Consider the following 13688-nt stretch of genomic DNA (forward strand, 5'->3'; position numbering starts at 1 on the left):
CTCCTTGCTCGATTTACTCGTAACTTTAAACGATCTACCGTAACATTACTGGAATGAACAAGATAAGCAAAATATTTATTTTATGCCTGCGATCTGCTAGTTTTTGCTAAGTATTTAAACATATTAGGTAGGTAGAAAAAGAATAATAAATCAGGATGTGAACGACTTCATTGTGACATGAATAAAAAAACTTTCGCGCCAAAACCTCTTCCGTACATGAAAATAAAATTGGTAGAAGCCAGTAACAACAAAATTTTTGTTACGGGTGGGCCGGCTCGACCGGTAAAATACCACGATCATACAGAAAACAATCGTTACTTGGAAACAATTTCGCGTTTCGTCTGATGAGTGTGGAGGCCTAATTTTAGTTCTTTTTACACCCTTTTCTTTTAAGAAAAGGATGGAACGGGGAAGTGGATTTAATCGATTCGTAGTCTACTGTCTAGTAGTACGGATTTCTATTAGCAGTTGTCGCTTCGCTATTTCGGCGAACTTCGAAGGCACCTTGTTCTCTTGATACCTTAGGATATAAAAAAACGGAAATGAAAACCGGTTTGGCAGGAGAAATCCACACTTTTTTTTGATGAATTACCATGCCATAACCATAGGCTAAAGTTTTGTAAAAAATACACTACATAAAGAATTAAAGCGAATTAAAATTTATGCCTCTGTATTTTAGTCCATAAGGGAAAAATAAAATATATTCTACGCAGATAATTAGAAGGTACGAACTACTTATATTACTTAACAAGTTTAAAAACTTTACATATTTAAACTCACATTTATGTAAAATTTATTGAATAAAACATAATTATGTTGCCTTATTTGATTAACTTTTAATTAATTTAAGACGTCGTTTTACTAGAAATTGAAATTATTTTTCTTTTATGATAGCGTGTTTTTTTTTCGTCTACAGCCACAGCCACGCTGCCACGGTTACATGTCCGTGTAAATGGAATTATTTAAAAATCCTGAGAATTTGTCACTTAACTCCATAAACTCGATATCGAATTAAAGTCAACTTATTAATTAGTAGAATCGTTTTCATTTGACATCGGAATTGTAGTAAGCATATTAATTTTGCTTGACAAGCATTTAATCAGCATATTTTGTTGTAATGTATGCAATATATGTTGCATATTGCCTAAGCGATCAACATCTGACGCCATAAAAACAGTGTACGAAATCACTCTCATCAATATTTATATAGGCTATGAATATGACGGAAAATGTCACTGAAAATTAATGATTTCCAATAACAAATCATTTTAAAAAAATTAATAAATTAATTGTAATATAAAAATCATTGGTAGGTATCAATATTTATTTTAGGACATATCTTTAAATATAATATTTCTTATTTCCTACATTATTGTCGACAACTCTATTAAAGTCAAAATGGGTTTTCCTAATTCTTTAGATAAAACGTGACTTTATTATAAAAGGGAGTTACTACAGATGTAACGAAAGATAGATCGATCTGTAGGACGAAAACCTGGGGCGCCGACCCAATATCAATGATATAAAACAGTAACATGTTGATACAATTCACTTAAAAAAGTTTCAGCGATGCTACTTGTAATTTTTCCAATATTTTAAAATAAATTCATAAAACAATCATCCCAGTTATTAATAGTTGCATTAATTTCAAATAGAAAAAGTTTGAATAAAATGAAACTGGGAAACTGGCCTTATCAAAAGTACCGCCATAGACCATTGTGTAAAATACTTCGTGTCATTTTGAAGTTAAATGTCATGTTAGCCTTATTGTCATTTTTTAATGTCAAACATTTTTGTTTTCTTGTTAAATACACCATAATAAATTGCAATAGATTTGAAATAAACTAAACAATAAAAGTGCAAGGATTTTATAACTGTAAAAGTATGCTATCTTCATCAAAAATTTTAAGGTTGGTACAAATTAATCTATTGTAAAACTGAGCACGGATTAGGTACCATATAATTCTATGTAGATTTTACTATGATAACAATGAAATTTAAATGTTGTTATTATAATTAAATACATTTATAAAGTTTTGTACAATTATAAAATTGAATTTAACAATAAGTTGTCTATGGTGAGTTCTTGTCTTTTTGACATTTGTTGCGATATTTACTTGGATATTTTGGAACGCACTTTAAGAAGTCATTCGAAAATAATTACGGGAAATATTTAGCGATTATCGAAATATTATTATCATAATAATACTTGAAAACTGTGAAAATAAAAGTGAGTACAGCTTTTTGTGGAACCTCTAAATCTTTAGTTTTTAAATGTAGTAAGTGGGTGTTATCGAGCTTTTTTGTTTTTGTTATTGTTAGTCACTAAGAATATCTACGAGTATACCTAAACAAATAAGATATTAATCCAATAAGTGTTTATCGTTAAGTTACGGTACGTAATTGGTTTGTTTTTTAATAAGAAAAATACATGATGCTTTAAAAGTATTAGTGACATCAGTTCTTAGTCATGAAAAACAGACTAATTTACGAATATATTATATATATCATACGAATAAATAGACCAGGAAAATCAACATTATTTTGTTATTAATTAGTAGAGTATTTGCCAGTTTTAGCACAAGTAATCTATATAAAAGAGTATTTCAAACAAAATAGGTACATATATTTTTTTGTAACTCTTAATGAAGTTATCTTATCATTGCCGCCTTTATCCTATATTTGATATCTTAGTTGGTAAATCGTTTGTTCTAATTAAAAGAAATTGTTTTTAAATATTTTTGTGAAGTAATCATCTGTTGAGAAATTTGCTGCATCATAGCTTTGAATTATTGTGTAATTCAATATGGAAATGGAGCAATTGACATTAAAAACCTATATAAGACATAAAACGTCGTTGAACTTATGAAGTATCTTATGCGTAAAATGTATTATGTTAATTTTCCTATGAGTAAAATTAAGTATATATTTTTGATATAACCTGCACCAGTTTATATAAATTCAATGTATTATATAACATATACATAACAATTTAAGTTCAACTGTTTCTCTATCTATATTATAGTGTTCAAAATCGTCTTGCAACTCTGTGTATAACAATTCTTTGGTGTGTTATAGTAATTAAGAAATGTCTCAGAAAATTGTGTTAGTCATTTGACTTATACAAATATTATGTAATAATATATATCAGATATATTCAACAGAGTAATGGGGCAGACATTGTCGGAGCCGATCACAGAGAAGCAATCATCAACATGCCAGGACTCGAGGTACCTTGTTGGCTCATCCTGCATGCAGGGCTGGCGGGTCTCCATGGATGACTCTCATACACATATACTGTCGCTGCCTGATGATCCTGGGACTGCTTTCTTTGGTGTTTACGATGGGCATGGCGGTATGTAGTAACACTAACTTCATTGCTTTATGAAATCAGTTTAATGCCGTCACAATTGGTGAAGGTAATCACAGCTTAAATAAATATAAGTGTAGATTAATAAGACTTAATTAATTTACTTTTCATAATAATTATACTTTTAGTAAAAAATACATTAAGTTAGTTAACACATTCAATGCCACTGCGATTTGTATGTACTGTAATGAACTAACACAGCGATTCAGTAGCAGTCAAAGTGTTAAAAATAACTAATTAAACACAATTATTATTTGTGGAATAAATATAGTTTTATCAACTGTTATGTATTATATGTGTTGATTACAGGAGCAAATATAGCTGAGTATGCAGGCAAGCATTTACACAAATACATTACGAATCGTCCTGAATATCATCTTGGTAATGTTGAAGAGGCACTGAAACAGGTAATAGAGCACCAATAGTCTACTGGTTAAGGGTACGGATTTCTGATCATGTGGTCTAGAGTTCGAATCTCGCCATTTGACTGTTTTCGTTATGCTATCACAAACCGAGAGCTTGATTAGTGGTACAAGAAATGTTAGTAAATTAACAAAAATCTGCTAATATTTATTAAAAAACATTGAATGTATTGTCAGATTATTTACATTCCAAGTACAGTCTTTATTTGTGTCATTCTGTTATAAATATGTGTAGATGTGAAATATTTTATTAACCACATCAACCTGCGGAAACTTTGGCCTCCCGACATCCATACATTGCAATGGGTTGCATGAAAAATGGGAAGTGTAGAAATTATTTTCTTTGGTTATTATTTTGTGTTCAACAAAGTTAGTTTGGTTAATAAATATCTATTTATATAGATGTGTTAACTTTGTAGGCTTCCTACAACAATTCAATGTCGGAAGGCTTGGTTGTTTTTATGTTTTGAACATATTCTGTATTGAAATCTAGATTTTTTTGAATATCTTTATATATGTAATTCTTCTGTGAGTGTGTATGTCACTGAACTTCTCTCAAACGACTGGACCGATTTTGATGAAATTTTTTGTGTGTGTTAAGGGGATCTGGGAATGGTTTAGATTCACAATTTTCATCAAATATTAACTTCATATTAATTTATTCAAATTAAAGACGTGTAGACAGGACAACGTCTGTCGGGTCCGCTAGTAGTAATATAATCTTTTATTTTTAATTTATCAATCAATTTCTGAAATAATTATGTAAAGGAATTTTATGTTCCTTACAAGTAGTAGAAGTGGTAATGACGGGGGAGGGGATACATAGAAAGGGGAAATATCCTTTTTCTGGTCATCTTATCCTCTGTATAAAGAAAGGCAATCTACCGGCAACTAACTTAATATTGTTAAAAAAAAAAACTTTTTCAGGGTTTCCTGGACTTGGATCAGGCGATGTTGGAGGAGGACCTGCTGCAGGAGAAGGTAGCTGGTAGCACAGCTGTGGTGGTGCTCATCAAAGACAATGTTGTTTATTGTGCCAATGTCGGTGATTCAAGAGCTATTGCTAGTGTTAAAGGAACGGTGAGTAACTACAAACAGGATTTATATCAGTAGAGAAAAATTTTTTAGTCTTTATCTAGACTCGTTTTTAAATTTGAGGGTTAGTACCATTTGGTTTGGTTGGTACCAAGAGCGTCGGTGGCTCAGTGGTCAAGCACTTGACTTGCAATCTGCAGGTCCTTGGTTCGAATCCCGCCATGTACCAATGTGTTTTTCGATTTTCGATATACATATGTACATTTATCCATCGTGATGCAACCTGCACATATCTGAGAAGTAATTCAAAGACATGTGTGAAGTGAATCAACCCGCACTTGGCTAGCGTGGTTGACTATGGCCTAATCATCCTTAACTTAGGATAGGGACATATAGTGAGCATTAGCTCACTATACGTCCCCACCGAGGGGCTCTAGAATAATATTAACCAAATGGTCATCGTCATCAGATGATGCTAAATGTTTGAATTATGTATAGTTTAAATTATTAAAATTTAGATATGGCTCAGTTATCACTTAATAGTTATCAATATTCCTTTCAAGTACTTTACGTGGGAACTAGCTGTCGCCTGCGACTCTGTCCGCATGAAATTACTTAGTAGTCTGCGTGTTCTTTCAAGCTATGTTTTATGTTTATGTCAAATTTCAGCAGGATCCATGCAGCTGTTGTGGAGATACTTTCTAACAAACATCCATCCAACCAAACATTTGTATTTATAATATGTTTATTTTAATATTGATTTTTGTCTTATCTCGGGTTTTGCATCACTAATATTCTATTTAACATTTCCAGGTGGAAGTATTATCATATGACCACAAGCCTAACAATGAAGAAGAACTCCGCAGGATCACAGCTGGTGGTGGCTGGGTCCAGCTAAACCGGGTTAATGGTAACCTAGCATTGTCCAGAGCGCTGGGTGACTATGTCTTCAAGAGGAACTACAGGCTGACTGCGCAGGAACAGGTTGTCACTGGTATGTGATTACAGCTTTGTTTGGATTAGCTCAGGAGTTAAGCATTTGATTTATAATCTATAGGTCCTGGGTTCGAATCCCGCCATGTACCAATGTGTTTTCGATTTACATATGTACATTTATCCAATGTTCTTAGGGTGAAGGAAAACTTCGTTATGTAACCTGTAAATATCTGAAGAAGAAATTCAAAGATATATGTGAAGTCGACCCGCACTGGGTTATGGTTGACTATGGCCTAGTCACTAACTTAGGGTACACTCCGGTGAGGACATGAGCTGATGATGATATAGATTTTTTTAGTCAAATAATCAAATAAATATTTGATTATAATTTGACATTATTGTTGTTATTGTTAATGCTTTGCTATTATTATTTGATGTTTCAGCATATCCAGATGTAATTGTGCGACCTTTGAATGAAGATTGGGAGTTTATTGTCATCGCGTGCGACGGCATTTGGGAGGTCCTGTCAAATGATGTGAGTTTGTCGAATTTACATTTTATTATTATTCGAAAACTAGTTGTCGCCCGCGACTACTTCCGCACGAAACATTTTGTTTAGAAACCGTTTATGTGGGAAACATAAAATGGCTGTTTTTAGCTTTTTCCTGGCAATTATTCGAATTTTTCTCACATTTTAAACCTACCCTAGAATTCCATAAATCCGTTCAGCCGTTCTCGAGTTTTAGCGAGACTAACGAACAGCAATTGATTTTTATATATAGAAATAATAATTTCATTGTTTTCAAAAATAATTTCTTTATTTATCAATTAAATATATTTTTTTTATTTTTACATAAATTTATTTGTCAGTCTTTTTTTATTATTATTTGTCGTGATCAGGAAGTGATATCATTCTGCCGTGCTCGTCTGCTGAGCGGGTGGCAGCCGGCGGCGGTGTGCGAGGCGCTGATGCAGCGCTGCCTCGCCCCCAACTGCGCGACCGGCGGCCTCGGCTGCGACAACATGACTGTGCTCATCATCTGTCTCCTACCCTTCCCCAGGATAGATGCTATTGTAAGTTGACTACTCTTCCGCTTGGATCAAAAGTACCTGGCTTCTTTTGGCTCATCCAAGAATTTGGTGGTCATTTTTTTTAATCGACTTCAAAAAAGTCAATTTGTCTGTTTTTTTAAGTTGGTTTGTATTTTCTTAAAATTTTTGTTAAGTTAAAGTATCAGATTATCTCGTTTTGGATTCGACGAATTATTCAAAGAAGTCAGGTATTTCAAAAAGCTTAGTAATTAATGTCTTTCATACTGAAGCATGTTTTTTTTGCATGAATTTGCTTACATATTGCTTTTGTGTGCATGAAACAACGTAGTTTAAATTCTTTTTTTCGAATTTTTATTAATTAGAAAAATAAAAAAAAGAATTATTTTACAATTAGGATAAATATTAATTAATAGTGATAAAAAATATTATTAGACATCTATAGTTAAAAATCAAACCTCTTTGCGGAGTGTATATAAATATAATTATAATTTTGCAGTCCGCTTATAGCTGTTTCGAGTCGTCTCGGCCTAGCCAAGTCTGGATGATGTCGCCGCGACGATTCTGTTAATTAATACATATTTATATTATTAAGCTATAGTCACACTGTTTTATGACATCCATATTTGGGGGTAGTTGGAAAAAATGTGTGAAAAATTTAAAACAAGGATCTGAAAAATTGGGTAAAAATAACGAAAATTATTTTGTAAAAGTTCTTTTAAGAAATATTGCGGCATAAAAACGACAGGCGCTGTTTTATTTATTATTTTCATTATTACCCTAGGAAATTATTCGTTGTGGTTATTTTACCATAGATAGTGTGATTATGGCCTAATTGGTACATACAAATTATTCCCCTGTGAACTGTGATAGTGCGTCCAAAGACTTATTAAAGCCGATTGCACACTGCGATATAAGAAAATTTGCATGTGTTTTCAAATTTTCGTAGTATTTTAATAAGTGGCTTTTGAACTGCAATTTATTGCTTTCTTTACATCTAATTTGGAAATTATAGTTCCACAAACTTATTTGGCTTAAGGGTTACTTACGAATATATAGATAATATAATAACAAGACAAGATAATAACGAGCCAGCTACAGTCTGACAACGACATTTTGACACTTTTTTGATACTGACAGTCGTCCTATATAATCTATATTTTAATTTCATCTTTGTCCAGATAAGTTTGTTGCACTATATTATAATTTAATGTTGCCTTATATCTATGTCTATAATACGTTTTTTTTCTTTTTTTTCAATAAATATTAGCACATTTTTTTGTAAACTTATTAATATTTCTTTTACCATTCCAACTAAGCTCCAGGCTTGTATTTGGATATGGTTTATGACAATAGTCGAATGGCGGGATTCGAACTCCCGTCCTCGTGATTGGAAATCCGTACCCATAACCATTAGGCTATTGACGCTTTAAATTTTTAGTGCAATCGGCTTTATTTAAATATCGTTTAAAATGTTAAATTATTTTTTTTTTTTATATTTGTGAATATATTTTGATGAAATTAATATTTCTTAGTATTGTAATTTTGGATATATGGTTAGTAAAAATATTGAAATTGAATAAATTAATAAAAGTGAAAGTGCCATATTGAGATTTTTTAAAGAATTAAAAGATTTCATATTTAAAAAAAATATAGGCTTATTTTAAAATTGATTTTAAAATTTACTATTATTTTTTAATAATAGAATTATGAAAATGAAACTATTTTATCGTTAAAAAATAGTAAAAATTGTTAAAGTGAAATTTGACAAAATTTTTTGTCATTCAAAAAAAAATTTTTTTTTCAATTATTAAAAGTTTTGGTTATGGATCAAAAATAATGTTTTATTGGACTTATATATTTCTAAAGCTTTGAATTATGTATTATATATGCTATATAATAAAATTAATATATATTTTTTCTATTTTCTTTATGTCCATTGCATGTTTTTGACTGTTTTGTTGCATTGTACGGCTTTGGTTTGTTTTTGTACTCACTATGTGTTCGCATGCAAATAAATTATATACAAAGTATATTGCTTTTTATTTACTTTTCTATTTTATTAATCTTACTAATATAAATGTGATTTTTTTTAAATTAAAATAGCAGATTTTTTTTGTAAATTTACTAATATTTCTTTTTCATTCCAGCTAAGCTCTAGACTTGTGCTAGGATATGGTTCACGACAATAGTCGAATGGCGGGATTCGAACCCCCGACCTCGTGATCGGAAATTACCCTTAACCATTAGGCTATTGACGCTTATTGACGATTATGTTTACATGGATGGATGTTTGTTTTGAAGATATCTCTAGAACGGTTGCATGGATTTGGATGATATTTGACATAGATGTTGAACATAGTCTGGAAGAGCACACAGGCGACTAATTATGTTCTTTTTTAATTTCGTGTGGATGGAGATGCGGGCGACCGCTAGTTATTAGTAAAATAATGGGATATTTTTTCAATGTAAACTATTAAGAAATTAAAAAAAAACTCGTTAAGGTTATAGTCTACTGACCTTATATAGATCAGATTTTAAGAAAGTTAGTTTAAAATTTACTGTCTTTTATAAGAAAAATGTGTTTGTTTCCCCTTCATTTTACTGTCATAACATTTTATAATGGTAAAATTTTTTGTTTATAGTACAAATTCTACCGAAATTTACTACCATTTTGGTAGTTTTAAAGTTCGAAATTGATTTTTTCAATGGCATTACAGGAGAACGTACCAGCTGATCAACTTCTAAATAATAAGTTTGTGACAAACGAAGATTTGCTTTACATGGAAGATGAAGAAGATCTCAAATGAAAAATCACATGTTTTCATTGTATATGTATGTAAATATTATAATTAGCAAAGGCTTTGAAAGTCAAAGGTTTAGAAATGTTTTAAAATGGGGAGGTAGATGAAAAAAAGTTCCTGAAGACAGTGATTTAGTTCTGTATGTTATGATTTCTTAAACCCAATTTCCTCTGTGGCTGTATGTCTAAAGCCTTATTTTCACTGGTGCAATAATTACGATACAGTTATTTGACCGGGTCACGTCACAATCAAATATGATAGCTCACTAGCGCCCTCCTGGTAATGACAAAAAGGTGTCTCTCCGGGCCAGATAACCTTGTTTTACTACATGTAACTAGCTTACGAGGGGAAATAGATTATTAGTTATGTTTGTATATTGTGTGGTTTTTAACCGTTTTTTTTTGGCTAAAAAATACTACAGTAAGATAAGACGAGTTGTCATTCTATTACTTTAAAAAAAAATGGCAATTTTTTTGTTAGAATTCCAGCACTGGCAATACACGTGTGTTTCTAGTTTTAACAAAGCAATAAAATCTTATATTATTTTAAAAAGGGTAAAATATTTTATAATTTTTTTATTATTAATCTATACTCAATTTTTTTCTACTATTATCATTTTTTTTTTGGAAGATTTATTTTTTAAATATTTTTATAGATATTTTACATGTTGTTATTGTTTTTCTTTAAATGTCGTTTTTTAAATCGCATTTACTTATTTGTTTTTTCTACATTTTCCATTTTATTGATTTCTGTATTGAAATGTATGTTAATATTTTATATTTTATTTCGTTTTAAATAAACAAGGGAAGAGAATGACACAGAAAATATGACACAACTAAAGAATCTATGCCAATAATCAGTCACAATAGTTAAAAAAATTCTTCTTCTTCTTTCCCCTGCTATTTCAGACAAGACAAGAATTTTTTTAAATTTATTACCAGCGTGTACATTTTAAAACATATTGAAATCAAGATATTTTGTTTTTAACCTGTAATTGATAAATAAAAATAAATTAAGAAAGAGGTTTTATACCCCTGATTTTCTTTAAGGCACTAAGTAGGTCATATATATTTTTTTATATTTTTTTTTTTAATTTCTGTACGGTTTTTTTTAATCTTTTTTTTATAATTCAGCGTAAATTTTTACTTATTTTAGAGTCTGTATGTACTTTATATTTATCAAATTTCAAAATAATTTTTTGCACATCTCCGAATGTTTACTATGATTATTTTGGATTGCATTCCAATTAAAATTAAGAAGATAAAAGAAGAGAAGAGAACAGAAAAGAACTTTAGAGAGGAACAGTTATAACAGGAGATATTAGAAACGAGAGATCGAGCAGTTTTAAAGTCGCACAGGTGATCTGATTTCTTATTATGGATGCATGTTTGGAGGTATCTTTAGAACGGATCAACGGATCGCTATAAAATTTGGCATATAGAACATAGTCTGGAAGAATACATTGACTGTTAAGTGTGCAATTTCGCGCGCAAAATTAAAAAAAAAATTACGCGCGAAATTGGAAAGAAGGAGGAATAATAATAAGATATTTAATTAGTCTGGAACTAAAGTGGTCTATTCTCCCTCTCTGTTCTATATTCTTCTGGAACTGATTCTTCTGTTAGGATTACTCTTTGCTTAGATAAAATTATTTTATTGGAACAAAAGATGCATAGAGCTGAATCTAGATTTTTAAATCGATATAAATGTTAGAAATGCAACGAATTTATGTAATAGATTGTGACTAAATGTGTGTTTTAGATGTTTTTGCGATTTTGTAAATGTTTTTTTAGTAGAAAAAAAAAAGAAACAAAATCGTCGATTTCGTGCCTTTACGTCTGTAGAATAGAATAAAAATTATGAGTAATTTCTCTTTGTAAATTAATATTTGTAATTAAATTAGAGACTAAAAATATATAAAAAAATTTAATGGCATTTTTAAAAACTTAAGGTGTTAAGTTTCTTAATCACGGGTTTCCATATTTTTAATTTTCATAATTTAAACTGCCGTTTTGTAGCTTTTTGTGTGTGCTTTTGTAGTCAAATAAACAAGGAAAATATTTAAATTATTGCGTAAATTAAATAACATATCCTAAATCAGAGTATACAAGCTTACCTTAACACTTTAAATGCCATTAAGATATTTACGGAGGCAATGAAAGTATTAAAATGTGTCGATAAATCAATCAAAGAAACTACAATTTTGATGACATTTAAGGGAGGTCTAACCGTGGGTTTCTTAGACCAAAATACTCGTTTAATACATATTGTTATCTCTGCTTTATGAAATCTTTGTCCATGGGCGTCGTTGAACACTTCGGAGTTCCTGCTGCTCGTTTACCCCCTTCGGTTATAAAAAAAGATAATAAAAGGGGTGACGAAATGATTTTGGTCTTAGAAACCCACGGTAAATACAACATGCATGAATGTATAGATATTTATATCATAAATATGCAATCTGTGTAAATATTTGGAAAATATGTTTTGAAAAAAAAATATAGGGCAATTTGTTACATTGGAATTTAAATACCGTACAGAAATACATGTATGTATATGTAAGTATATAATCCTTCATTTAGCATATTAATAATGTTGTGACATATATGTAAATTCACTAGTCAAGATACTATGGGTTTCTGAGACTTAAATCTGTATAAAAAGTCCTCTGCCTCACTATCTTCAACAAAGAGATAAAAATATGTTTTAAAAGGAGATTTTAGGCTCAGAAACCTAAGGTTAGTCGTGTTAGTTGTATGTGTACAGTTATAATATATTGTGTTGGAATAAATGGTGTTTTTTATTTTGTCTATCAACTACAGTACTGATACAAAAGTTCGTTCCAAGGTCATTATAAATTAGTATGTTTCCAATTATTAAGAAGAAAATAATAAAAATATAAACTCTAAATAATTATAAATACGTAACGAATCACTTACACATTAGACTTCAACCTAACCTATAAAACAAACCTTAAAAACTTAACCTCAAAAAGAAAATTAATGACCCCGCGCCATGTTGTGACGTCATAGGAGTCAACTGTCAAAAATAGTCAATCGTAGTTGTTAACCTTTTGACAACTGTCTTACATTATGATTTTTTTCATGTTATCAAGTGACCTCTAATAAGTCCGTAATAGGAAAAGTTTTTAACTTTAACGCTATTCTAATTCCGTGGCATTTACTATATTGATAATACCAAATAAAATATTCGATTAAACCTTAAATCTTACTAATATTAAAAATGCGAGTGTTTAGATGGATGGATGTTTGTTTGATAGTATCGCCAGAACGGCACGAATATCGCTGAAATTTGGCACATATTATTGTTTTTAATACCTAATATGAACGAAGTCGCGAGCGACAGCTAGTTAATTCATAAATATAAAAATAGTTATAAATTTTATTTTTATTATAAAACAAGCTTTCGCCCTCTACATTAATTGTAAGAGAAAAATAGATATAGACAAACACTGGATAAGGCAACTATTATGCACAATGTGATATTGACAAAGTTTTTAGTTTACGAGTTATAAAATTTGCAATAAAATCAACTGATTTCCGTTTATTTTATTAACTCCGATTGAATTTTATGTTGACCACAAAATCGATTTTTATTTGAAAAAGCGTTAATACACAGTGACTGGAGGTTTTATAACACTGGAACTCAATCGTCGTCAACTAAGATACCCTTAGTGTAGATTTCATATCAGAAAGCTGTGCTGAGTAGCTGTTTAAGCAACCATTAATCAAACTTGAACACACCAGTTGACCTCTAACATGTTTAAGTTTCTTGTAAGCAAATTTATTTTCAACAAACGTCAATCCTGATTTACACAACATTGTGGGTAGTTTTAAAAATAACACAATAACTCAATTAGGCGCGTAAAAATAACCGTGTATTTTCAACATGTATGTTTTCTGTTCGCCCTTTGAATGTCTGAACGGACTTAAGTTGATTTGTAATATAAACACACGAAAAAAATCATCGAATTACAGCTTTGTCCAGTTTCGTTCGGTCCGAGGCTAACCACCCTTAGTAATAGGATTTCTAGGGGGTGCGGGGAGTAAGTAT

General features: G+C 30.6%; 1 protein-coding gene across 5 annotated transcripts; it reads left to right on the top strand.

The window, feature by feature from the left end:
• The first annotated feature begins 1779 nt into the window (after nucleotides 1-1779).
• Nucleotides 1780-10198, top strand: LOC106120840 (probable protein phosphatase 2C T23F11.1). Of its 5 annotated transcripts, none has more exons than XM_013316299.1 (8): nucleotides 1780-1910; nucleotides 3165-3355; nucleotides 3680-3777; nucleotides 4720-4872; nucleotides 5641-5821; nucleotides 6207-6298; nucleotides 6664-6837; nucleotides 9534-10197. In XM_013316299.1, the coding sequence occupies exons 1-8, from the start codon at nucleotides 1885-1887 to the stop codon at nucleotides 9621-9623; spliced, it is 1005 nt and encodes a 334-aa protein (XP_013171753.1). In that variant the 5' UTR covers nucleotides 1780-1884; the 3' UTR covers nucleotides 9624-10197. The 5 variants fall into 5 exon arrangements, with proteins under 5 accessions (XP_013171753.1, XP_013171754.1, XP_013171756.1 ...); XM_013316300.1 differs by lacking the exon at nucleotides 9534-10197 and adding an exon at nucleotides 7313-8025; XM_013316302.1 differs by lacking the exon at nucleotides 1780-1910 and adding an exon at nucleotides 2106-2230 and having other exon boundaries at nucleotides 3152-3355; nucleotides 9534-10198.
• Nucleotides 10199-13688: the final 3490 nt, after the last annotated feature.

Source organism: Papilio xuthus, unplaced genomic scaffold (assembly GCF_000836235.2).
Source record: "Papilio xuthus unplaced genomic scaffold, Pxut_1.1 DF826949.1, whole genome shotgun sequence".
Classification (NCBI taxonomy): Eukaryota; Metazoa; Arthropoda; class Insecta; order Lepidoptera; family Papilionidae; genus Papilio; species Papilio xuthus.